This window comes from Pocillopora verrucosa, chromosome 5 (genome assembly GCF_036669915.1).
Source record: "Pocillopora verrucosa isolate sample1 chromosome 5, ASM3666991v2, whole genome shotgun sequence".
Classification (NCBI taxonomy): domain Eukaryota; kingdom Metazoa; phylum Cnidaria; class Anthozoa; order Scleractinia; family Pocilloporidae; genus Pocillopora; species Pocillopora verrucosa.
In genome coordinates, this window is record NC_089316.1 from 3,052,629 (window position 1) to 3,078,926 (window position 26,298).

Consider the following 26,298-nt stretch of genomic DNA (forward strand, 5'->3'; position numbering starts at 1 on the left):
ATGAAATATTTTCAATAATAGTAGAGATAATTCACACCACTTAATTCAGGATATGTTTGTAGAAATTCAATGCAATTGACGAAACCATTCACTATTTCAAAGTACTTTGAGTAGCCCATCATTCACTTTTAGAAATGATTAGTTATGTTTAAAGGAAGTTTTTCTGCTATCATCTTCCATTGCATATGAAATAGCTGGTACATGATACTTAATTAATATGAAATATGTAAATATTCAGAAAGATCAATTCAATGTTTTTCTTGCACAAACGCTTCAGGAAATGCTTATATTTTTTTATGGAAATGATTTATTGTCATGAGCGCATTAATTTTATTGTAAAAGATCAGCAAAGATGTAAAGTATACGATGTGAAAACTGACATACTTCTCTCTTTTAAGCAACATGGAATCTGAGAGCAGAAGAAATTCGGAAAGGAATAAAATGAAGATATTAACAACTCAACGAAATTGACAAACAGTCAGTCATTTTTAGCAGGTGGCCCTTGGCAAAATTGCCTGAAGCCCACTAGGAGGTAAAAAAATGTTGCACAAGCCCTTCAAATCTCCCGGCAACGACCCCAAAACAAACGAGTAAGCTGCAAATTTGCCTGTCAAAAATGCTGAAATTGATTAAACTTCAAGCTGAGTTAATGACGTTCACCTTCGGAAAGGAAAGAAATAAAGGAAAAGCTTTTTGTATATAACACTAAAAGGGGGATTATCGTTGTCAAATTTTGCGAGATAGTGAAGGTAATAAAAAAGACCACGATTAAATGTGCAAGGCTTAAGGAAAGAGTCACGAATTGCCAACAATTAATTCAAAATTTAACAGGTTTTGACATTTTCGATCGGTATTTGGTTTCAAACAGACAATGCCACAATGATTGTTATTCAGTCTGAATTTCACTGAAAAGAAGCATTCTCTATCATGTCTTCGCACGATTCCAAAGAGTCTGTCGAACGAGATGCGTATGGACCATCAGCCACCAAGCGAATTTCTACCCTAAAAGAGCATGAAGATAAAATTCTTCGCCGGAAGATAAACGCCTATCGCAAGATTCATAAAAAGGAGATCGCCCAGGTTTCTAGCAAACTTGTTGAAATCAGAGAATCTATGAAAGAACTAGCGACAGATCCATTATATGGAAACCATTCTTTGCAGAGCGTAGAGGGAAGTGAATATGGTAACTCTACTAAAATTCCTATTACTAACGAACAAAAATTAAAACTTGGACGTTCGCAAAGTTTTCCAGATCTAGGGGATAGATCGACAACACACACTAGTACAAACACATGCTCCTTCCCCACCCTAAAACATGAGCATCATGTTGTTCAGAGCATTGGAAACTCGGCTGAAAGAGCATCAAGCAATCGTGAAGAGTTTAAACCGAGAATAAAGTCCACTATCTCGCCACACAGTGCTCAAATAACCAAGTGGCAGCTTACAGAACATAAAAAACTGGAAAGGTCTAAAACAGCTCCAATTACAATGCTGCAGCCGCTTTTGATCACCACGCAAGAGATGATGCGAAAGAAAATTAATATTTCTACTTCAACTCGAGGTGTAAACATAGATGAGGTCTCGGAAAGAAGACGTATTTCACCGCGTTTCGTAGAAAAGAGCCCGAAAACAACCCCACTGGAATCCCCAGCTGATTCAGGAGGTTATGTTCATCGACCCAAGTCGACATCTAATACTCAGGCATTCCCATCACACAGCTTCTCCAAAGATCCGAAAAGGCTGCTCAATTTTCCCGGCAAGAAAATTCTTACTAAGACAGAAGCAAGTGATGGAGGTTCTTCCTTCTCCTGGTTTAAAAATGTTTACGAAAAAAAATCATCAAGCAGTACCTCGAAGTATTCCCAAAAATCTCAAAACGGTGAATTGGAAGTGAACGATGCTACTCCAGAGAGCAATGAAAGGGGCATCGATGATTTAAAATGCTGTCGATACTTAAGATTTTCCAAGGAAAACCAAGAAAGTAACCGAATTTAGCAGAAGGTACAACTTAAAAATCGAGGGAATCAAGATATTTCAACCGAATGTGACACATGCAGTTAGAAGTTGCCATGGGAAACAATTTCATTTCGTATTGTGGAAACAAAAGAATCACTCTCAATCGTCGTTATTTTGATTTGATTTTTTTAGATGATGATCCACAAATTTGGAAGCAAGCTTAACTTATTTATAGAAATCAATAAAACAGAAAACTTCCAGTCTAAAAAGGAGGCATGGCGCACACTAATCTTCTAGAAATTTCAAACGGCGAATGAAACAAAAGAACCTCAATGATATCCGAATTTTAAGCAAAAGCTACATCTATATTATGAAGGTGAAACTGGTGTAATTGTGTAGCAAATATGATAATGACAAACGCATTCAAATATTTCAAATGAACGGCTGTTGACCGAAGCAAGTAAATTTGAATAATTCCTTAATTTTTTTTTTAAGCCTTTGGAGCAATGATTACATCATACTCGATAACATACTGAAAAGTTCTAATTTATTATTTATTTTCGAAAAAGTAATCTTTTATCGTATTTCCTGTTTACTATTACAAAACGAAATATATGGCAAATGGATTTTTCCGTCGAGTGAACCACAAAAAAAAGAAAACAATTACTGCACTTATCTTGTATACATTATCTTTATGTTACTTTAAAGACAATTCATGAAAAGATTAAAGTTTAAGTGAACAATATGAAGCAGACTTCTATTGTCTCGCCCATTTTTAGTGGAACCAATCGTTAGTTTATGCTCTACATCGCAGGCTTGAAGTTTAAATTCTCGTTTTGCTCTTAGAGAATCGGGGTGGAATTTCATATTTATCTGTGTTTTTGAAAGAATGTTAACACTTGTGTGTTTATTTGTCTTCTTGTTGGTTTAGTTGTTTTGTTTTCGGTTAGGAAAATAATGTGCCCGGAAAGCAAGTTTACAAAGGTCCGCACCTACAATTTGTCTGACTTCTTCATCGGCTTGTGCCCGATTAAAATTCTTGTTTTCCCTGATGTTAATGATAAAGTACTGACAAAACAAATGCTAATAGTGTCTTATTTGCGCCATACTAAATATCGTGTTTGCGGGTGACAAGTCATGGAAGTCGTTGAATTATTATTCGATCCGATGAAGAAGTCAGGCAAATTGTAGGTGCGACTTTTGTAAACTTGCTTTCCGGGCACATTATTTTCCTAACCGAAAACAAATGCTAATAGTGTCTTATTTGCGCCATACTAAATATCGTGTTTGCGGGTGACAAGTCATGGAAGTCGTTGAATTATTATTATTATTTTTTTTACATAATCAAATTTTTGTCAGTTCAAGGTATTAAGTGAGATCAAGTTATTAAGACCTTTGCCGGTAGTTTCTTTTAATACAAAAACCTTTAACTGGAAAATCAACACTTAACAATGTTTTGACCCATTACTCACGGGGCTAAATGGTAAAAAGCACACGAATATGAATTATAAGGGCAAAAATTTCTTTTCAAATTTTAATTTAGACTAAGATCTAAGTGCCAAGAATTACATTGATAGAGACATCACACAGATTTCATGTAAATTATTCATGAATAGTAAACATTAAATTGACCTTATTTCACATGGTATTTTTACAGATATACTGACTGGTAAGTCCCTTTTGTGGTCTTTTTGTCCTTTCGTCTGAGCAATCGGGGTAAATACGAGGCAATTTTCTTCGAATCGATTCACCTTGGAAAAGTATCATGGGGAGACAGTTTTTCATTAACTCGCATCGAGGAAAAATCCGCTCTGAAGGCTAATCCATGCTAGTTTCCGTTTAAAACAAACACTCTTCATGAATTTGACTTGGATTGCGTTGCAGTAAAACTTTGTCAACAATATTCAAAGCCAAGTACTATGGATAAGAGGAAAAATACTGATTTTGCGCAAACAGAAAAGGTTTCTGTAGCTTACTTCCACGAGCAGTCCATACTGCGGAAAAAATTGGACCAGTTTCAAAGAGAGCAAGACAAAAGCCTCAAAAAGATCTCAAGCAGACAGAACACATTAGCAAGGGATTTTTTGGCCCAAAATGTCAGAAGTGAAAACGAAAAAGCCACAGTTATGGAACATTGGCAGAGACGATCCTCGCGTACCAACCTCTTTTCCAGCTATGATTCTGTAAGTGCAGAAAGTTCATATCTACCAGAAATTCACGGCCGAGTCCGGAAAGTATCTGCTCCAAGCGATACAAGATCTAAAAGCAGTAGAGCCTCGCTTTTTAGTGATATAAACAGTGATAGGAAAGTGAGTGACCCAGAAGACTTTTCAGGTCGGAAAACCGACTATGGAGAGCGCCAAGCTCTCAGCGTTCCAAGGAGAAAACTAACTCCCTTTGATATTGATTTAGCGGCTTCTTCCGGAGATCCTCACCATTATTCTGTAAATTCAAATTCGCGTATCGATAACAGCAATACATTCAGTCAAAGTAGATCCAGTGGCAGCCTTTTGAACGCCAAGATACCGAGTGGAAAGTCAGCTGGCTCTCTCAACGACCATTTATCTTGCACGAAATCTGAAGCGGAATATTCAATGACGAAGAAAAATTTGCCGACTGGTTTATCTTTATGTATCGACGCACCATCCAGAATGGTTAATGAGACAACATCGGAAAACATAAGCAAATATCGACGAGATAATTTGCCAAGCGTTCCCAAAAAAGTACTCGAGAATCGAAGGCAAATTTCAAATGGAAATTGGACCAGATTTCAAAGTCACCCCAATGATATTGACATTAATATTAAGTCACAGGGAAAAGAAGAAAATAAAAATATTCCCAGAGTAGCACCTGGAACATCAATTGCAAATGGACAATTTCAAAAAGCCGGACTAAATGTAAGCGGAGGTCATATTTCTGGGGAATTTTCAACTCTAGAGCTTGAGGAAGCGGATTTGTCACGAGGAATAAGCAATATTTACTTGGAGAAGGAAGTTGAAGTAGAAACCAGTAGAGAAAGCAGCAACACTTTTCAAAGAAAAGGAAGCTTATCAAGAGATCAAAGAAAACTAGATTTGCATGAGTTAACAATCGCGACAACAACAGCAGCAGGTGCAAGGGGAGGGCTTCATCACCATGGAAACGCCTGGAGCGACAAAAGCATGACTTCAAGGAGAAAGATTTCGACTGTGCAAGCACCCCCCGGAAGAGCGATAAACCGGAATTCGAGAATATCGCGATATGAAGAGAGTTTTAAGGAACAGAATTCAACAAAAAGCGAAACTGGAGAAAACATAGATGGATTAAGAAGCTTTCGTCCCTTGGCGCTTGTGGCGATTGCGGCACAAAGATTCCGCAGTGCAACTACCAAAGCAAGCCCTGAAAACCCAAAAACTGGTATATCACCCGACAAAAAAATTCTGACGAAGGTTAGATTAGAGGAGCTGCAGAGACCGACAGAAAGCTATTTAAGACAAGTAGCAGGAGCGGAGGAAACGACCACAAACACCCTGGGATTAAGAACAAGAAGCAAATCTGAGAATGGATCCAGCTCTGGAAATATTTCAGTTAATGGTATCACAAATTTACGACGCGTGAGTCAAGCTGCCTTGGCAACACGGGTTTTGGTTGACAGAGGCAGCAGAAAAGTTTCTGCAACAGGGCTCTCAGAATTAGAATCTAGACAAGAGACAAACCAAGGGAAATCACTCTCTGACATGATGAACGAATTGAGGAATTGCCGTTATTTGAGAAATTCGAGTCACGACGATAAATAGTATTGTTACCGTCCTGGTCTTCGTCTTATAGCCGGGTTTTCTTGGTTGTTGCTGTCGGTGTTGAATAACCATGTTATTGTCGGCAAGTTTACATTTGATGGGTGTCATTAACTTCTAAACCTTGAGCCAAGGCGCTAACTTAGCTCTTCATTTCATTGATAATAGCCATACTGGCTCTGTAGAAGTGAATGCACGAATACAAAAACAAAAAAATCTCTTAGGCCAACACGACTCAATATCAATTTTCTCAACACAAAATGCACTTTGATGCTCTTTTCGGCGCACTGAGTGGTGATTACAATAACTGAACCAAATTTTTGAATATTATTTTTCTTCTTTCCTTCAGATGCTAATTATTTTCCGGTGCCATCTGCCTTAAGCTTCATCCTTAAAATACGTTTTCCAGCGGTAGAGCTAATTTTACTTTCTTTTTTTTTATCTACCTTTAATTTTTGTGCAAAATATTTCAATTCAATTTATTTTACGTTTATTGAAAAATACAAGAATATCAAACAAACAAAGTGAAAACAAACCTTAACGAGGATGAAATTATATCTCTATTAGATATTTGGCCCAACTGTGTTTTAGGCCTATAATAGGAATCGCGCTGCATTAGTTTAAGTTTGTGAAATGAGAGTCGTTTTAAATGATTTAAAACCAAATGTTTCTTGCAGAAAATTTAAAATAGGCCATAAATCTAAAATAGAGTCAGCTGTCGAAAGCATCGCTTTTCTTTTAATGAATATTAAGCTTTTTCTGTTTATTTGTTTTTTTTCTTTTTTCGGTTTGGTTTTTTGTTCTTGTTGCGGGTTTGGCGAAAATAATAAAAATCTTTCCTAGATCATTACTTTGAAGTTAAAGTTTCAGTCGAAGAGTTTTTGGATCAGAATCAAGGTTATTGCCTTCTCATCAAAGACGACAGGATGCTTTATTCAAGTGCTTCCCTCTTGTGCAAACTTTAACAAGAAATAATTAGCAACTACAACTAAAGAACGGCTATTTCATAAAAGAAGAGACAGGAATGGATCTCCAGGAAAAGGAGGCTTATGTTCGAATTCACCGAAAACTATTGCGACCATTTTGGAGTGGGTGATCGATCCATTACGGGATTAGTCTCACTTTGTTTTATCCAAGAGGTTGGTCTTTTACCTGAAAACAATTAACACACGTGACGCTTTTATGTATTCATAAAATGGCCTGCTTCATTTGGCGTTCGGTGATAAAAACTTCAAAAATGAGGAAAAGATAAGGGCAGGAGGGATTCTTTTTAATCACACGGATCTAATGAGGACAAAAGATGGTAACGAAGCGGATTCATTGCTGTTATCAAAAGAGGCTATGATGAGCCAACGATGAAGTTTGGCAAGAGAAACGCAAAGGGTTTTTACGCTTCTCAGTTCGGATGACAGTTTGGAGAGACTGGCTTTATTTGGCGTGTGACGAACAGGTGTGCTGATACCAATATTGAAACATCACTACGGTTTTTTCATCATAGTTTGCTTTGGTGAAACTCATCGATAGAATCAAAGCGAGCGTCTTTTACTCTTTAATTCGTCTTGGCGCGGGGGGACCGACGAAATCGGTGAAAGAAAATCGTACGAAAACTTGAGCCATAAAATAAGCATATGAAATGAATGGTTCTTTCGTTAAAGTTGATGGGGCAAATCATAGCCTAAGCAGTCTGTCACGATCTTTTAATGACTTGAGCTGCGATCAAGAACTTCACCGGCTAAAATCATCACCATTAAGGATCCTTTCTCAAGATGCCAAGGAAAAATGCGCGTCATTGCCAGATATTACCTTGCCTAAAATCTCGTCTGGAAAAAGGAGAGGAGAAAGTTCATTATCTGGCCAATCTAACTTGGATTCAGCGCGACTTAGCCGGGATTATGTCATCCCCAGCTGTAACGATGTTAGACAAAGGAGGATCTCTAACTCAACCGTTCAAAAATCACTAACCCGACCGAAATCGTGCACTGCGCGGGTGCATTTGACGCCGTTTGCTCCGAGAACTCCAGAATTTCTACGGCGCAAACGAATGCCATGGCCATCGTGGCCAGTTTCAATGGAGCTGATCAAAACTCGCAGTGCGCCAACCTCGCCGATCCTGTCTAAAAAACATTCTGATTCAGCTGAAAGACCTTCCGTCTCTAAAAGTGTGAGCTTCACGTCTTCGATATCCTTAGTTGAGGACACAGTGTTTGAGGAATTTTCCTCGCGACGAAAGAGTAACGACCATGGGTCTACATTATCTTCGACTCCACTGGTCTCTCATGCTTTGCGTCGAAAATTTGAAGATTCAGAGAAAACGGCAAGGAAAGCGAAAAATCTGATAGACGATTTCAAAAGATCCTGTCCAGTTCAACAAAGGAGAGACCAAATTGAGAGTAAATCACTTGCAGAAGCCTTAGATGAAGTCAAAAACTGTAGATATTTAAGAGTTGTTAATAGAAAATGAACATCGCTTCAAATGTGTACATCATGTATAAGCAGGTGGTTAAATAGGGTTGAAATGCTATTCAGTCTGGATATGACAATATTTAATTTTAAAATAAATTATATGAGAAGACAACAAGCGAGTTGTTTTTTTTTTCCACTTTTCAGAACTGAAAGACTCGAAAGAAATTACAAAGAATGCAGAGATAGAAAGGCTATCAATATCATCACTTTAATTTAGCCTCTCCAATTCCCTTTTTTTTTCTTTATTTTCTTTCTTTCTTTATTTATTTATTTATTTTTTTTCAAATAATGAGCTATTCCCGTTATGCTCAAATTGGCCATCACAGGGGAGAAAATGGACTTGAAGTGCTTAAGCCTAACCTCTGTAACCCTAATCAAAGTAACTATTAAGTCTGATTGTAAAGAGATATAACCTAGTTTCCCTGTGCAGGCATGAAAAAATGCACCCTTAACCTACCCTCAACCCCCTACCCGTCCTTCTCCCGTTGGGATGTTTTATTTGACTAAAGAAAGCTTTTTAATGCAGAAAGGTTTCTCTTGTCGCAATTGCTAGGAATCAAACCACACATCTCAAGAGATTTACCAGTTCAGCTAACGATATAGCAAGGCTTTTTCTGTTAATTTTTAGATGTTACCATGGCAACATCATCTATTGTGACGGGCAGATATATTTTGATTTTTGGTTTAAATACCTAAAGATATTTACTTTCCTTCAGCGAAATGTCTCTACTCTCTGCCACATTGTGGAAATACTAGAGAATATCAAATGTTGAGTTGATATTCTCTTCTCTTGGGAAATGATATTGCCTTTGGAAATGGTAAAAACTTAAGGTCGTTCAGACGGTTTTACCTATATTCTTTCATTTTTCATTTTTCTAAATAAATTTGATTAGCTCAAACAGATTTTAACAAAAAATAGGCTAATTGATAAGAACTGTATGTGGTTTGGACTTACCCAATTTTCAAAAAAAGATTACCGAAGGAAAAGCGATAAATCTTATTTGAAAAATCTCCTATTACTTACTCCCAAAACATAACGTAACATGACATGTTTCTTTCGGTTATTGACACTTTTAAACCCCTCGCCACGTTAGCGTCCAGATCTAGCGCGATCTAAAACCTTGAGGAGTCTCCGTAAAATAAATTTCCAGATATTGATTCTTAATCACTAACTTCGAGAAAGTGAAGAAAGCTCCATCATGATGACAAACCTCTCGGGATATTGGCTCATGACTAGGTTCTTCTTACATATGCAAATATTTTCGTTGAAGCGTCAAAGCTTGCTGAGTCATGCTTAGTCTGAAGCAAGACAATGGATCTCCTGAAGCAGAACATTGGTCAGCGAGCAAAGAAAATTTTTCAGCACGCAGGTGTAAGTGAGATGCATGAATCTAGTCTTCTTTTCACGACCTAAAAGTAAAGGTCACCTGCGTTTGATTATAACTTGTAGAAGCCTTGTTTGAAATTACTGATCGAATGGTTACGAAAAGTCAACATATATTCATAGCACGTGACCTCGATATGCTTTAGATCAGCATATAAATAAGAGAGTCAGCCAAGTATTTAATTCATTTTGTCGCTCATTTGGTTTGAGTAAACACTTGTACGTTCATCGCGAAAATGGCGTCTAAATACAAGTTCACCTACTACAATCTCCGAGCCAGGGGAGAGCCTACAAGACTTGTTTTGGCATACGCCGGGGTGGATTATGAAGATGTTCGTATCCCGTTTGATCTTAAAAGCGAAGAGTGGTTGGCATTGAAACACAGTAAGTTCTAATCTTAGAACATCGATTACATCGAGTATCATGAGGTATAAGATAAATGTGTTTTTGAACAATATTAAGAGCGCTGTTTTCTCTACAGGTGGAAAGTGCCCTTTTGGACTGGTACCTATCCTTGAAGTCGAGGGAGTGACCCTTTGCGAGTCCATGGCTATCCTTCGGTTTGTAGCCAAACGACATGGTAAGTATTTCAGTGATCTCTTTCGCAGCCGTTCCTTGGGATGTCACGCTATACGCCCTCTCTTGGAAGGAGCGTTGCGTGACATCCATATGAACGCCAACGTAAGAGACTGGTATTGCACCTACACACAGGATATTACCAGACCCCGTCCATATAAGGCCAGATGAATTTGAAAACGCAACGTATTTTCTGATCCTACATTTACGTCAAATTTACGTATAAACTACCCACCGAAAACGGAGTTATGAAAAGCGCCATAGAAATTAGAACAAAACAAAAAAAAACAAAAAAAACAAGAGTTTGTTTTAGTAAGGACGGTAACACGTAGAACATATGCTTTTCGAAAACGCTTGACGTCAAAGTTTTTTGTTTTCTGCTTGTTTTTTGTTGTTTTTGTTGTGATTTTGAGTAGCTTACTTTTTTTTTGTTTCATATCGCTGTGATGTGTGGGAAGGAAACTTCAGTGGTATTTGTTTTCCGGCTTTATATGAGAATTTTTTTCTGTGTTCAAATTTACTTCAATGTAGAATGGACTGCGCTCCAGACTCGCTTACTCTCTAATCTGTAACCTAACTTTTCTCGAAAAGTGAATTTCACGGCTAAGAAATAATTCTAAGTAACAAGAGGTCCATTTTTGTTCCTTACAGGTTTGATGCCCAGTAATGATCTGCAGCAAGCCAAAGCAGACATGTTTGCTGAAGGAGTGTATGGTTTAGAGAACGAGATCGTTCGTGCCATTGTCCATGCTGACCCGGCCCAACAGGTATTGTACAAATCTACCAAATCTACTCTTAAATTCCTATTCTCCAAATGAATCAATATAGCGAATCAAAAGAAATAAGAGAAAAAGAGCAAAAAAAAAGTGGAGAGAGAAAGAGAAACGAAAAGATGAACTGCGCGCTAAGATCTCTGGGAGGAAAGAGCATGGTTTGCAAGGCGGTCAGTTATTTTATTTTTTTATTTATTTATTATTTTTTTTGCGCTGTTTTCCTGTGACTCGTGTAACGGACTGGGCTAAGAAAGATAGGTTGCTCGTTGTCTTATCAAGAGAGTCAGAGGGCTTCTAAGGAGGAAAATATAGAAGGAGGGATGGCAAGGGCAGTTTTTTTATTCAACGTGTGTACCGCAGTGACTGTAAACGTCCGAAAGAAAGAATTCTTTGAAAGAAGCCGAAAATTCTATCGTTTTACCAAATTCCAAAGTATACAGCCCTTCGAAATTAAATAAAGTTAATAAAGTTAATTTGTGACTTTGAAAGTAATTCTCTTTTTTAGCTACAACAATGCAATAAATAAATTGCTTCTGCATCGTTTCCTTAATATCATTATTGATGTTATTGTAGGTTTCGTTTTCAAATTTCAGTTTTGAAGAATATCCAATCGAATCGCTTCTTTGCAATAATTCTTTAATTTCTTCGTTTCTTTAAAATCCACAGAAAGTTCTGATGGAAAAGTTTAATAAGGAGTCCTTACCCAGGCAAACTAAGTACTTCGAAAAGATCTTGGAAAAGAACTCTAAAGATGAAGTCTACTGTGTTGGAAATAAGGCAAGTGGTTCTGCTCTCAAGAGGTCGCAACCTTGACGACTGTCTACCTTGTTCCGAGACCATTTTTATCCTTAGGACCTGATATCATTCAACACCTGGGGGAGAGGGGTCGGAGGATTTTGGTTTTGCCACAACAAAATTTACCTGATCCCCTCACTAAGGCTCTAATGACCCCCACCCTCCCCTGACTAGTCCGCTATCGCTATAGGCAGACTTTATGAACTTGTTCTGAATTCTTCTTTCCATATATATAATTAGTCAGTGGCTTCATACATAATAATCATTTAATCATTTTTTGTTTCAGCTGAGCTTTGCGGACATCTGCTTCTTCTCGTTCTACAACTCATACATTGCTAAAGGCCAACTGGATCCTCCAGACGTGCTGAAAGATTGCCCTCGCCTTACTACTCTGTACAAGAAAGTCAGAGATGAACCTAAGATTAAGGAGTGGATCGAGAAACGCCCTGAAACAGCATTGTAAAGACCAATCAGCCGTGGATACAATCATTAACCCTTTAACCCCTAAGAGTAACTAAAATCTGATTTCTCCTTACAATATCACCCCTAAACCACACATTGACAAAACAAGAATTAAGCAAATGATCACCAACTGTTACATGATTCTACCAACTTATAGATAGTTGATCGATGAATAAAAACAGAATTTAGAAAGCAATTTAAGAGTAAGTATCTCCTCTAAATTGATCATGACGATAGACGGACGGAATTTCCAATTCCAGTAGCTTTGCTACAATAAAAGTGTCAGTTATCAAGCATTTTTCCTTTCGATTTTAAGAAGTCTGGGAACAAGTTAAGAGGAGATTCCGATTGAGTCATAGACACAATAAACTTCCAAACATCTATCGTGTTTTCCGACACATACTCTTCCCCACCCCCACCCCGCCTCCTCCCCTACAGAAATCAGCTCTTACTTGGTGAAAGAGACACAATATACGCCACACTATTGTTTTCATTGTTTCATATTCCCAGTTGTAATTAAATTCTATTGTGACGTAATTGTGTCTTCTACACCAAGTAAGAGCTCAGATATCGGATACTATCTAAAGATATCATCCGTAAATCACAAGTCTCCGGACGCCACGCGCTTCTCGCCCCACACGCTCTTGTTTCGCTTGCTACCTGCAGCTTCTGCAAACAATGCCTTCGTACAAGTTGATTTACTTTCCACTTCGCGCAAAAGCGGAAGCCATCAGAATGGTTTTCGCCGCCGCTGGAGTTGATTTCGAGGACGTACGTTATACAATGGACGACTGGATTTCAAAATACAAGAATTGTGAGTAGTCATTTGAGTATTGCGTATTTGAAAAGCTTGGATACCCCCGAGACAGCTGTATTAAAGAAGCTTTGTGCAGGGATATCCTGCTGACAACCTTTTCATCAACGCTAAATGAACATTTGTTCCACAATTTCCTAGCTGATCAAGTTCCTTTACCGAAATCAAACAAGCCATTATATCTCTTCGCAGCCACGTTCAAAGGAGCGCACTGAACCGTGACGGTGCAGATCTCGCCGCAGCCTCAATTCGTGTTCAGTCTTTACCCTCTGTTAACTTTAAGAATTAATTCGTCAAATTTTTAGCTGAGTTGCCTAGAATATTCAAACCACGGACGCCTGACTTGAAAGATTACAGTTTGTATGGGTGTGTCGAGTGTTGTTCTTTCTGTTTCTTCTGTAAACATACACGATAGATGTTGATAAATCTTCAGACCACAGGTTATTGCGAAATCTTTACTGCAAAGATCGCTTTCATATTCATTGCGAAAGCATATTTCGTTTGTTCCGCTTTGTTTCACCCTTCTCTGCGCCACACCCTCGATGACGGTGCTCTGTACATAAATTTTGTTATTTGGTTGGAGAAATCATTGCTTCAAAATTTTCTTGTAATTCAGACAAGAGAACCTAAGTACATAGTTTGCCTATGATATTCTTCCAGTTTTTACCATGCAGACTTCTTTTTCGGTTTTATGCTTCTCCTAAGATTCGCCTCGATCTAATAACTTGAATGCCCTGACAGGATTGCTGCCACTTGGCTGATACAAGTATAATTTTAATTTGCAACCCAATCTCACACTTACAGAAAGTGACTGTGGTTATTTACAGACTGACAAACAGGCCTCTAGCTCCCGAATTCCGGGTGTGCTCCAGCACCGATTTTTTTCCTGACATAAATAAGTTAAGGTAAAATGAGGTAGTATATCTCGTATTTTGCCTGAGATTTCGGCCAAATCTACATTTCTGCTAAGACCTCGCGTATGTCGGACTTTTCTTGCAAGTTATGGGCCTTTACGTGAGACTTCGAACAAGGAGTCTGAAGGAAGACTCGAAGGAAATTAAACTGCGTCTTCAAGTTTTTCAATAAGTCACTCTTAGGTTCAAATGAATCGTCCAAATCTGGATCTGAGCGCTGTTCTCTTTCACATCTCAATGCGAGCCACGATGACTGAAATAGATTTCTGAACAATCATAAATAGTAATGCGTGCCTTTGTTTCTACGACCACAAGCGCGTTTATTTATAACTAACGACAAAAATTGGTATATTTTATTCTTAATTCATTTAAGCTGGAATAAGCCCTTCCCGTCAGCTACCAGTGCTGTACGTTGATGGTAAAGTACTTATGGAGTCCAAAGTCATTCTCAGTTACGTCGGCAAAGAACTCAGTAAGTATTGAATTAATGCAGGAGCCCATACGCTCCTGATTATGTTACCGCTGCAGCCGTTACTTGGTTCCGTCACGCAACGCTCTTGCTCGGAAGGCCAAACGCACCTCAGGGGTTATCGTTATACGGGATTTTGATTAAAAATTATAGGGATATAGGGATACAGGATATTTAACTAAATAGTGATTACGGGATTTAAACCACAGGAATTAATGGGATACGAGATACTGTAATTAAACCAAAAATCATCAGGATAATGAATATTCAGACCCCCTAATGGGACCTCCGCTTTGCGAGAAGAGTAAGCGCTCCTTCGCGCTCTTTGAACGGCTTACGGAGTATTTTCATGGCAAGAGGACTTGACAAATTCTCCATTAAAGTGGGCAGTAAGGAAATATACTTCGTTCACAGAAACCATATTTTCCTTCAGATCTCGCTCCAAAAGATAATTTTCAACTGGCGCAGGCAGACGTCTTAGCTCACATAATTAATGACTTGGAAAACGTGCTAAGCGCAGCTAATAGACACGAAGATTCAACGGTGAAGGTTAGTGAAATCACTCACTCTCAGACAAAACGCCGTCGATCATATTTTATTTGCATGAATTTCTGGTTTCCAGTAGCACTTAATAAGTTATAATTTCCCCTTGTCTAGGAGGAAGCCTTAGAAACTGCTCGCAAAGAAGTTATTCCAGACAAATGCGGATATTTTGAGACGTTTTTGACTGCCAACGACAAGGAGGGATTCTTTCTTGAAGATAAGGTAACATATCATTGTCCACTGCCATGCAGTGCAAAACAATTCAGTGTTATGTTGTAGAGTAATGCAATACAATGGAGAGCACTGCGGTGCCACAACGGATTGCAATTTGTATGTACATTGTAGTACTCATTTGATTGCCCGTTTTCCGATATGGGCTTTTCAGATAAAATGACAGAATCATTTGGCAGTCATATTTACTGACACTAATCAACATCCCACAGCTGACCTATGCTGATATCGTGGTATTCACCTTCCTGAACAGCTACTATCTGAAAGGAAGCGCTGAAGGAGTTCCTGAGGAGTTGAAGGCATTCCCCAAACTACACGCCTGGTACGAACTGGTCAGAACGCAACCCAAGATTCAACAATGGCTCAAGACTCCGCGACCAGATCTCGGCGAGTACCCATACTGAACGGACACGTGACTGGATATGCAATACTTGAACCATAGTTATGGAACGAAAAGGAGACTCGGAAAACACAATAAACTAGAACATAGTTTTGTAATTTTAATTCAGCACTTATAGTCAAACAAATAGGGTTAATAAATTTGAAAACACAACATCACTTTGTAGTCTCTCCGTGTACGAATTGTTTACAACCTCTCTTGCCGAGTGATTAAGATGGCGTGGCAATTTTCTTGAAACAAAAACAAAAGAAGTAAAAATACGATGTTCTCTTACTAGGTTGCTTACCTCCTATAATTTTCCAAAGAGAGGAATACTAAGGGAGTGGGGGTAGGGTGTGGTGCTTTTTTTCTATGTGGTCAAAAGGCACCATTTAGGATTCACTGTGCCCTTTCCCCCTCCCCTACCCTCCATAAAAGAAAAACAAGGGCAAGAGAATATCATTCTATCATTCTCTTGACGTGGACTAGGATTCCTTTGAAGAGAGAGGGTTGTACTGCTAGATTACTTTCCAAGCCCCCACTACTTCCCCCTTTTTCCCATTAAAGCTCGATTAAAATTCACTTAAAGTATTTAGTCATCGGTATGCCACAATTATCAATATTTTTTTGTCTTACAAAATGCAGCGAAATGCATATTTATGTTGGCTAGAATTTGAAGGCCACGGCGGCATTTTTCGGAATTAAAAAAATCCACATCCCCCGGGGGGAAAGGGAGGAAAATAACGGAGATTTAAAAAAGGCCTTGTTTAGGGACGCATTTAGGAAATGCATATAATCCCGGTATAAAGATCATCGTGAAAATCACAATAATCTGCATGTTGTGCAAGGATATCACAAGATGTTCACACGGGTTTATTCACAATGTTAGAATCTCTTAATATCAAATTCCAACCTTAACCCCACGCTCTACCCACTTCTGTCGAAACAAGCTTGACAGATTTCTTTGGAGTCACGTTAACCACGCTAATTGGCTTTGTCTTTCGCTGTTGACCCTCGAAGGTCACATCACATCTCATCACATCTCGGTCTCCATCGAGAGTAAACCACGTCATATACTCAGACCCCTTGCAGTCTTTGTCCGTATCTTCACTAGGGCGATGCCGAAATATAAGCTTTCGTACTTTCCACTTAGAGGAAGAGCCGAAGCCATCAGAATAACTTTCGCGGTGGCTGGAGTTGAGTTCGATGACATCCTAGTAAATCTGGAAGAGTGGTTTACAAAGCTGAAACACTGTGAGTATAATAAGAGTTACGTGGCGTTCTCTACGCCGATGTAAAAATGCAGCGAATATAAGATGCAAAATGTTTGGTGCGAGGTTTATCGTCCTCGTCACACGATATGAGCAGTAGGATGGACTGCGCAGAAAATATTCGTGCGTGCTTCGCTCGAGAATTATCTCAAATCTTAATATATAACCTCAGGAGATGTTGACGTAGTCTAATCTGTCAACTTGTGCAAATCTTAACCAGTTGGGTCGCGTTTACAAACATTTACAGTCAATTTCTGTCACAAAAGAAATGCCACTTTTACTCAAACAACGCTTTCACAATCTCTTTAACCGAGAAATAGATGGTTTCTGACTGCTGAACGGGTATTTCTCGCCAAAGGACTTTGATCGAAATCGCTGTACTACGAAAAAAATTTAAGTGTCAGATTGCTTTTGAATGATTACACTTTTAATCGCAGCAGTTTTGTGTCATCAATTGTTTGTTTTGGACGTCATTTAGAAACAATCAATTGTCAAACAAAACGAATCGTTAGTAAAAAAAATATGCGATTTAAGTGCCTGATAGGAGAGCCTTTGTGCTGCTCCCGAGGGAGGGGTGAGGAGGAAGGATTGGTTAATCTAGGTCTCAAAGGTACCACGGGAAATGGAATGGAGGTGGGGTTTCGTTGTAAGGAGACCCAAATCAAAAGGTAATGAAAGGTCTCTTTGTTTTGTTATTTTGTCAGCTGGATTAAGCCCCTCTGGACAGCTACCAATCCTCGAGGTCGATGGCACAGTCCTCACACAATCCAAGGCTATTTTAAGCTATTTGGCTAAGGAATTCAGTAAGTCACGATCATCTCATTTTTAATAAACATACTTATCAACTCTCGTTTAATAGAAGATTGTTAAATGAACATTCCAACCCATTCCCGCTCCGTAATGAAATTATCCCCAATTCTTGTGACGACTGGGTGACGAACCAAGAGAACGACAGCGCTTGCATAAAAGCTACGGTTTAGCGATGAATAATAAGTTGAAAGATGTTGTCTCACGAAAACGTACGCCAACCACTCAACTTCAGGAAAAACTTGGATTCTTCTCTGTACCACTTTGATATGAATGAAAATGTCATTTAGAAATTGATCTTACCATGTTACAGTCCATTCACCCAGTAACCTGCTAAAACATTCCAGCTACTTGCCCGTTTTTTTCGTTTTGTTTGTTTTTATTCAATGTAATCAAACATTTTCCCTAAACATTTTCCCTTTCCTGTCGAATGTTTATGCAAACGCGAACTGCATTTAACTTTCAGATCTTGCTCCAGAAGGCAATCTTCAGCAGGCTCAGGCAGATTCTTTGGCTCACGTGGTCAACGAATTAGAGACCACACTAACAGAGGCGTATGGGGAGAAAGACCCGGAAAGAAAGGTTTGATGATCACGATGTTAACTTCCGGGACGAACGAACGAGCGAGCGTTGAAGTCTCACGTATCTTAGCTTTCAGGGAGGTAGGGTTAGAAGACAAACTAACTTGTGGTTTGCGAAACCTAATTTTTTCTTCCTCATGTATGAATCAGGAAAAAGCTATGAAGACCGCCACCGAAGAAGTGATTCCAGATAAATGTGGATACTTTGAAAAGATCTTGTCAGCTAATAAAAATGGATTCTTCATTGGTGAAAAGGTAGGCCGACAAGTGTGGCCTGAGAGCAGGCCTTCGATATATTAGCGTATATGGATGCGTGTTTCTCCGCCCGCGAGAAGATTTGAGACACGAGTCGGTGAGAAGTTTGCCGGAGACTTGGCACTGATAATCAGCCCTACAACCCTTGCAGACCTCTCGCCCACTTGCGCTGGTCTACTTCATACTTTTCCCGCGGAAAGAATGGCTCATGCAGAATCGCACATACTAAGACCCTGCCAGTTGCCTAGCCAAAAAGGGGCGCGATTTCGCAACATTCACGTTCTACAATGATCATCAAGTCATTAGACTCACCCCAGATACCAAAAAAATTTGTCACAATTATTTTTAATCAGAAACTATCCCGGCGACTACCCTGTTTTTAACATCTCACAGTATTAGGCGAGTCAACGGTCACAAGTATGACGAAAATAACATCAACAGATGTAATTTTAATTGTTTACTTTAATGCGCGTAGGTCCTCATTTTTAACGCTACAGGATGCATGTTTCTCTACCTGCAAGAAGACTTGAGACGAGTCAGGTAGAGATTTGCGAGGGGTCTGGTACTAACATGCCTACACCCCTTACCAGACCTCTCGCCGGCCCGCGTTGCCCCAAGGCTTCGCACTCATCTGCAGGCCAAGAGGCTCATGGCGAAGCGTTTATGCAAATAATGATATTAATGATAGAAACAAAAACAATGAGCGACCAATTAAGGCGGTGTAAAAAGCAGTGACGATATACACGATATACATGATAATGATGACGACTACAATGTCATCATCGACAGCGGTCTTGCTGGCAATAATGGAGTGGGTGTTGTTTTCAATAACTAACATCAACGTGTTGTTTTTCTACAGTTGACTTATGCCGATATCGTGGTCTTCACCTTTTTAAACAGTTATTTCATGAAGGGAAAAGCTGAAGGAATTCCCGAAGGTTTGAAAAAGTTTCCCTCTTTGTCGGCTTGGTACGAACGTGTCCGAACGCAGCCGAAGATTTTGGAGAAGTTGAAGAATCCGACAGATGGATTCGTGGATTACATCTATTGAGACGTTATCTTATCCTGTGGATGATTTTCCTTCAGCAATAGACAAGGGATAATGTCACAAAATTAACCTCTAGTCAGCCAGTCCAATATCATAGTTAATAAAGTGCGACTCAAAAGATTTGACTGTTGTTGGTCTTTGATTGTTTTTTTGGACCTGATTAAGCACAACTCTTGCAGGCATTCCAAGCCATTAGCTCATTTATTGTGTTCATCTCACAGGAAATTTTACCAACTGTTTTGTTTCAAAACACATGGAAAGTCGGTTCATAATTTTCCTCCTTGTTTTGTTTTCCTGTGCATTTATTCGTGTGTTCTTGTTTTTAGTTTATGATACTTTATGTTCTCTCCAATGGGGAATCCAGGGTTGCCCATATGAATTTTAGTTTTGGTTAACGTTGTTACTGTTTCTTTTTTCTTTTTTTTTTTTCTATTCACAACTTAAGTTTGATCTAAACGATGGAGAACTGGAGAATTTGTGAGCAGACAAAGCTCTTTAATTATTTTATGTTTAAAAATGAAATAAAGTTGAAAATTAAAAGTGATGAACGCTTCTTGGCAAAGTGAAGGATCCACAAAATAGGCAGAGGTAACCACGTGTGAGAACTTAGGCTAAAACGAACATTCTTTAACAGACAAAGAGGAAAAATGAAAAAAAAAAAAAATAGAAATTTTTAAAACGCTACTAAAAACCTCATCGGAAATCAGCCAATTTCTTTAAACTCCTACATGCAGAGAATAATTATATTAATAAGCCCTCCCCGCTCCTGCCCCATGCGCATCTTTTGTCAACCCTTATCCCAGTTCTTGACACGTGACTCAACTAGTGGTCTCATTAACTGCACGAGTATTGAAAGTCACGAAATAATTATCATGTCTCAGAAATCTTACAAACTCTACTATTTTCGCGCACGAGGCCGCGGAGAATTCATTCGGCTAGCTTTTCTCATCGCTGGAGTCGAATTCGAGGACTTCTGTGTCGATATTGAAAAGGACTGGCCTGCCTTCAAAGCGAGTAAGTAGACGTGTGAATGAAAATGAAACAGAAATGATAATTCAGGCGCTGTATATGAGCAGAGCACGATTGTTGTGCATTAGTGTAAGACTGCGAATACATCGATCGTCAAGTAAAATTTACAAGTTAGACGTAATTCAGTTCATAATATACGAGTGTGTTAACAGCAAATGATGTTAATAAATGATGTTTCTAAGCAAATTGTATCGAATCAAAACACGGCAAGGTCACGCATATAATTTGGCGTCGGGGCCGAGTTACAGAGTTTTCATCCATAAATGATTTAGTGTGCCTAGTCCCATCAATAAAATGATACAGACCGTCAATCGTCTTACTGATCTAAATATTCCGAATGATTACCGCGTTTTTTTTCTATACAGAGTTATTTATCCTAGTTTGAATATTTTCTTGCAATGACTTTCAAGAATAATGTTGTTCATTTGTCTGGCTGCTTGTTCATTTAGCTGGGAAGTGCCCCTTTAATCAGGTGCCAATACTGGAAATAAAGGAGGATGCCAAATCAGAACCAATTGTTCTTAGCCAGTCTGTGGCCATCTTACGATATCTTGCAAATGAGTTTGGTGAGTTACAAATGTACAGCAAATTTCTTTTAATTAGCCAATATTAAATTAATAAATAGTGTAGATTTTTTTCAGATTTTTATCATAGAGCTTCCTTGTTTTCAAAATGATTACAAATTTTAGAATATATTTTAACACTTGTAGTATCCCTGTTTTAATTTTGTATTTGGAATGTTCTTTTAGTGTCCACAATTACCTAATATATAGCTAAATTACTCTGACACTTATATAAAGTTCTTTATTATTATTATTAAATGTCACTATGTCATTACATAAAGCAAGGGTGATCTGGACTGTAAGTCAAACCACAAAACTGCAATTCAAAATTTCAGTTTCCATACTTGTGCTTGACAACTCAAATAATGATTTTCGGAGATCTCTCCAATATCTTAATGTGAGATTTTATTTATAGAATTATTGCATTTAAAAATGAGTAACAGTCTGCACTGCCACAATTCACAGTCTACATACCTCATGCAATAAGCCTAAGTCTCCTTGTCCCACATTTCAGACACATTTGAATAAGGAAAACTCCCCCAAAACAAGACATTTTATTAAGAACAGAACTTTTGCCCAGTTTAAACAAGCAGAAGCACAGACTATCATTTGCACAGTATTAACTCTTTGGTCCCTAAGAGTGATTAGCATCTTATTTCTCTCTACAATATCACCCTTGAATCAAACAGTAAAGTCATGAGAATAGAGGAAATGATCACCAACTAAAGAAGCTCTTGATTGTTAAACAAATTCTCCTTGTCAGCACCTTAGGAAATCTAGAAAGAACAGCATGGAGAATTTGCATACCAATGTTAGGATGCAATAATTGATTTGAGGAGAATTTTAGGATGTTAATCAGTGATAATCATACAAAGGAGAAAAAGGATAATAATGTTAGCAAAAAGAGCATTGTGCTGGTAACAATAACTTTACCTGGTAAATAAGGCCTCCAATATATCATGAAGTAGGGGTTAGACTCTGCAGAAGTAAGTGTCTGTGAGAATTTCACTAAGGGCCAAAAGGTAATTATTTTGACTAGTGAGAGTAACTGCAACATGTTATGAAATAGCCAGTAGACTCCGGTGGTCACCAGCTTTTTTTGAAACCCCTGGATAAATTAACCATTACAGGACTTGCACCAGATAGTAACTTGGACAAAGCAAAGGCCGACGCAATTGTGGATGCAGTGATGGATATCAGGGCTAAGAAGAGAGATGTACACTTTGAAAGGGATCCATCACTCAAGGTTAGTTCATGACACATTTGAAAGGGCTGATGACCCTTGTCAATAGATAGGAAAGCTAGAAACCTTGTACTTTCTTCTTTTTTCATGAAACAAAATAGCAGTAAATGCTAATGTAAAAACTCCATTCCCATGCCTTCTTAACAGAAAATTGTCCAGACTCAACCATCATATAGAGGAGTAAAATTCTAGAAATCTGAAAGCTGGCAATGTTTGATATTGGATCATGTTCCCCTGCTCCCACTGTCAGATTGTTTTCGAAAATCTCATTCCTCTCTCTTTACACTAAAATAAGCCCTGAAAAGGAGTTTCATTAACTAAGCAATGGAGACTAGAGATTCCAGTGGCAAATATAAAGAATTCACTTGTTAAATTTGAATTACCTAAATTTTTTATTAAGATATGGAGAATTTTTGGCTATTACTTCATGAAATACCTGTGCCACTACATGTAGCGTTTTGTCACAGCTAGAAAGTGTGCCAACTAAGCCGTGGCAAATAAATAGTGGAAACAAGAGAATTACCGGCAGGCCTTAAAAAAACATCAATTTATTTTTACTACATAACTTTTAATACCATCATGCAGGAAAAACTCTCAAAGGACTTTCTAGAGTCTCACCTACCATCTGCTCTGAAGAGTTTTCAAAAGTTACTTGAAGCAAATGAAAGAGGGCAAGGATTTTTTGTTGGGAAAAAGGTACTTGAAGGTTTAGTTAACTTCTCTTATAGTTGCATTGGAATAGAGCTGCCAGTAGTCTCTCTTAAGTGATATTTTCATAATTGCTGTTTGTTATTGAAGGGTAACAGATGTGAAGGTAAAAGGAACAAATTTTTGAAAAGGTTGTGTTTTTTGAGCAGGCTGTTCCTTAAATAAAAGTGTTCCAAAAAAGAGTTTTTAATGAATGTGTTTAAGTCTTTTATTGAAACAACGCAGAGTAGTATTCCCTAAAAATTCTGTTTGGGTGTCTTCTTCTATACTGAATTTTCTTTCTGTCACACAGTGGTTTAAGAATGATGTTGAAATATTCAGTTTTTTAATTTGCAGTTTTCTAAATGTGATTCTGTTTTTTTTATCCTTCAGCTAACCTATGCAGACATATCATTTTTTAACTTTTTGAACAGCTGGGTTGCTAAGGACAAGATTAAAGGATACCCAGCTGAATTAGAGAATTTTCCCTTGTTACGAGGCCTCTATGAGCGTGTACGAGATATCCCAGCTGTGAAGAAAAGGCTTGAAACCAGGCCAGACACTGTGTTGTGAAGGGAGGTCTTTATAAGCTTACTAGCTTAGAAGAAGAGAACATGTAACTTCTCAACATGATTTTTACAGATCATCCTTTAAAAAGGATGCAAATATAGAAAGTATATTGACAGCAAGAAGAAAGAGTAGCTAATCATGAACAGGGAACTTTCAAGAATAACTATGCAAATGGCTTGAATAGTATGTTTACTAGGCAATCTCAAGAGAAATTTATGTTATTATACTAGAAGTTTTCCGAATTTCAATAAAATACATACCAGTAGATATAAGAAAGACTGCTTTTTGTAAGTATATTATTATTTTCATGACTACAGAATCACCTTTAATTTGAAGCAAATGTGAACACGTGGCGGGAAAAGCGGTCAGTGCGCTGGACCTTGGGCCCAGAGGTCTGGGTTCGAGACCCGGCTGGGTTATTGTGCCAACTGTATTCTTGCCTCTCTTCACCCAGGAGTATAAAGAGTCCCCCGGACCCCTCCCCTAGATCTGCTACGGGTTATGAGCAATCATCACATCTTTCAAAACTATTTGAAAACGTTAAGCAGCGTGCTTGCGACGCAAAGTTTCCCTCCATTCAATAGTATCATACAAATTTAGAGTTGCATAAGTATAGTGTGTATGCGTGCAAAACGAGCTTTTTATTTGCGCCTGTTCTGTCATCGTTATTTACAATTCTTATCCGCTCGCTCAAATAAAAAAGAAATAGTTATGCCACGGTATAAACTCACTTAGTTCGGCATCCGAGGGAGAGCAGAGGCAACGCAAATGATTTTAAGAGCAGTTGGGTAGAGTTTGAAGATAACCGGGTGTCTTTTGAAAGCTGGGGAGCACTGAAAGCTTTTGAGTTTGACAGACCGATTCAATCATTTGTTTGCATTTCAAAATTTGCGTTAAGATGAAGGGTCATTTGTTTCTTTAGACGAGGTCATGATTTGAATTTCAGCTTACTCGTTTAAGGGATTATTAATCTTTGAACCTCTCAACGCCTTCATTCCCTTTTTTGTATCTACGGTGTTCTATCGTTAATTAAAGATTTCGCTTACAGCTTTTTAAATCATGTCGCAAAACTTTAAACCTTGTCAACTCAAACTGCGCAATTTTTTTACCAGGAAAAAGGCTGGTATTAGGTGCGTTATGAAATATCTCGAATTTTCACTTCTGCGATACCAGGTTCAGGGGCTAAAAAATAATGCTTTTAAAATTTCGTAAATAAATTTACGGTCTGCTTCAGCTGTTTAAGCCCGAATTTGCATAAAGATTGTTAGCTTCACAAATGTGACTCTTTTTGTACATCTATATCATGTAGCTTCCGACAAAAGCGGGCAGCCAGCCCTCCCTCAAAACGCAAAAAAAGTGACAAATCGAATAAAAAATCTGGCAAACTAACAAAGGAAACGAAATAAGCACAAACAAAATTGCTGAAATAATAGAAAAACAATGCGAAAAAAATTGTATTGTTTCCAAAGTAACGAACTAACAGCTGAAAAATTCAGATAAAAAAAATAAATAACAAAGGTAATGAATTGTTTTTACCGTCAACTGTACTTATTAGTTATAGAGGACTTGGTTGCCAATTTTGATTCTGTTGATCTTTATAATTATTAAGTTATGAATAGAGAGCTTTTTGACTGAGTGTCTTTTACGATCTAAGGTGGTCAAAACGGCGAAGGCCGGGAAATTAAGAAAATGGGAATGAGAAGTAAGTACGGTAATAATACTAACGAGAGCCCGTTTCGATTGAAAACATCCTAAACAACTTTTTTATTGGCTACTTAAAACCTCTTTCGTATCTTTACAAAGCGCAGGCCTTTTTTAAGATAGATTTCAGTGTGGAGCAACATGACAGTATGGTTGCTGTAATATGCTGCTTACAGTTTTATTACTAAAAGCTCCTATTAATGCCCAGTCTCCTTCGCTGCGGTTCTTAGACTCGTCACGCAACGCTCCTTCCCCTAATACGGGTGCGAGGGAGACTAATTAATGCCCAAATGTACCATATGTTTTGATAGCTGTTCCCTTTTAAGGGTAATTTTCGTTGCGTTCCTTAAAGCCGGGAAATTATCTTTTGGTCGACTGCCAGTGCTTGAATTTGATAGAGAACAGTCTTTCCCAGCCCTTTATCTATTGCAAGATGTGTGGCCAATGTCTGAGGTAAGTTTCAAGAGAAAATAATGAGAGAGTCTGTCTGATTAAATACTCCAGGAAAGTTTACTACTCTTTTTTATTTCAAGGCTAATGCACAGCCAAAAGCAAATAATCATTATCATATTTGGTAAAGGTGTCTCTCCTGATAAGAAGCGAGTTTTAACCTTCCTCTTCCCCTCTTTCACTCCCGCCCATTCTTTCCCTTTCATCCTTCCTCCTTTATTTTTTTTTTCTGTTTTACTCCAGCCCGTTGGACTACTCATTATCATCATCGTTTTCACTTTTGAATCGTGAAAAATCATGTCTGCTTTGGCTGAAAGTAGAAATGATTCCTCTAAAGTTCATTAAAATATATCATCCACCCACTTAGTCATTCATTCGCTCTCCCAGACTCCCAGTCACTCGCTCATTCACTCACTAACTCTCTCGCTCACCCACTCACGCACCCACCCACTCACGCACCCACCCGCTCACGCACCCACCTGCTCACGCACTCACACGCTCACTCATAGTCTTTATCAGTCACTCAATCACTCACTCATTCACTCACTCTCTCACTTGCCC

The 26,298-nt window shown here is 38.4% G+C and overlaps 5 protein-coding genes across 5 annotated transcripts; all 5 read left to right on the top strand.

Moving 5' to 3' along the window:
* The first annotated feature begins 881 nt into the window (after window positions 1–881).
* LOC131780211 (uncharacterized) lies at window positions 882–3,110 on the top strand. Its single transcript, XM_059096822.2, has one exon. The coding sequence runs from the start codon at window positions 928–930 to the stop codon at window positions 1,993–1,995; it is 1,068 nt and encodes a 355-aa protein (XP_058952805.2). The 5' UTR covers window positions 882–927; the 3' UTR covers window positions 1,996–3,110.
* Window positions 3,111–9,626: 6,516 nt separating this feature from the next.
* On the top strand, window positions 9,627–12,528 carry LOC131780204 (glutathione S-transferase). Its single transcript, XM_059096815.2, has 5 exons — window positions 9,627–9,960; window positions 10,058–10,156; window positions 10,804–10,919; window positions 11,592–11,702; window positions 12,007–12,528. Exons 1-5 carry the CDS (start codon window positions 9,813–9,815, stop codon window positions 12,181–12,183), a joined length of 651 nt encoding a protein of 216 aa, XP_058952798.2. The 5' UTR covers window positions 9,627–9,812; the 3' UTR covers window positions 12,184–12,528.
* A 230-nt stretch (window positions 12,529–12,758) lies between these two features.
* On the top strand, window positions 12,759–15,708 carry LOC136281140 (glutathione S-transferase 4-like). The gene is made up of 5 exons (XM_066167352.1): window positions 12,759–12,996; window positions 14,284–14,382; window positions 14,813–14,928; window positions 15,037–15,144; window positions 15,366–15,708. Exons 1-5 carry the CDS (start codon window positions 12,861–12,863, stop codon window positions 15,555–15,557), a joined length of 651 nt encoding a protein of 216 aa, XP_066023449.1. The 5' UTR covers window positions 12,759–12,860; the 3' UTR covers window positions 15,558–15,708.
* Window positions 15,709–16,544: 836 nt separating this feature from the next.
* On the top strand, window positions 16,545–19,614 carry LOC131780188 (glutathione S-transferase 4). Its single transcript, XM_059096799.2, has 5 exons — window positions 16,545–16,786; window positions 17,508–17,606; window positions 18,077–18,192; window positions 18,342–18,446; window positions 19,306–19,614. Exons 1-5 carry the CDS (start codon window positions 16,651–16,653, stop codon window positions 19,495–19,497), a joined length of 648 nt encoding a protein of 215 aa, XP_058952782.2. The 5' UTR covers window positions 16,545–16,650; the 3' UTR covers window positions 19,498–19,614.
* A 703-nt stretch (window positions 19,615–20,317) lies between these two features.
* Window positions 20,318–23,856, top strand: LOC131780195 (hematopoietic prostaglandin D synthase-like). The gene is made up of 5 exons (XM_059096805.2): window positions 20,318–20,508; window positions 20,973–21,089; window positions 22,217–22,332; window positions 22,915–23,025; window positions 23,410–23,856. The coding sequence occupies exons 1-5, from the start codon at window positions 20,367–20,369 to the stop codon at window positions 23,587–23,589; spliced, it is 666 nt and encodes a 221-aa protein (XP_058952788.2). The 5' UTR covers window positions 20,318–20,366; the 3' UTR covers window positions 23,590–23,856.
* Window positions 23,857–26,298: the final 2,442 nt, after the last annotated feature.

Coding starts and splice junctions, on each gene's coding strand:
- LOC131780195 (XM_059096805.2), top strand. CDS start 20,367: ATGTCTCAGAAATCTTACAAACTCTACTATTTTCGCGCACGAGGCCGC. Junction 20,509..20,972: donor CTGGCCTGCCTTCAAAGCGA/GTAAGTAGACGT, acceptor TTGTTCATTTAG/CTGGGAAGTGCCCCTTTAAT. Junction 22,333..22,914: donor AAAGGGATCCATCACTCAAG/GTTAGTTCATGA, acceptor ACCATCATGCAG/GAAAAACTCTCAAAGGACTT.
- LOC131780188 (XM_059096799.2), top strand. CDS start 16,651: ATGCCGAAATATAAGCTTTCGTACTTTCCACTTAGAGGAAGAGCCGAA. Junction 16,787..17,507: donor GTTTACAAAGCTGAAACACT/GTGAGTATAATA, acceptor TTATTTTGTCAG/CTGGATTAAGCCCCTCTGGA. Junction 17,607..18,076: donor CTATTTGGCTAAGGAATTCA/GTAAGTCACGAT, acceptor TTTAACTTTCAG/ATCTTGCTCCAGAAGGCAAT.
- LOC131780211 (XM_059096822.2), top strand. CDS start 928: ATGTCTTCGCACGATTCCAAAGAGTCTGTCGAACGAGATGCGTATGGA.
- LOC136281140 (XM_066167352.1), top strand. CDS start 12,861: ATGCCTTCGTACAAGTTGATTTACTTTCCACTTCGCGCAAAAGCGGAA. Junction 12,997..14,283: donor GATTTCAAAATACAAGAATT/GTGAGTAGTCAT, acceptor AATTCATTTAAG/CTGGAATAAGCCCTTCCCGT. Junction 15,145..15,365: donor GATTCTTTCTTGAAGATAAG/GTAACATATCAT, acceptor AACATCCCACAG/CTGACCTATGCTGATATCGT.
- LOC131780204 (XM_059096815.2), top strand. CDS start 9,813: ATGGCGTCTAAATACAAGTTCACCTACTACAATCTCCGAGCCAGGGGA. Junction 9,961..10,057: donor GTGGTTGGCATTGAAACACA/GTAAGTTCTAAT, acceptor TTTTCTCTACAG/GTGGAAAGTGCCCTTTTGGA. Junction 10,157..10,803: donor GTTTGTAGCCAAACGACATG/GTAAGTATTTCA, acceptor TGTTCCTTACAG/GTTTGATGCCCAGTAATGAT.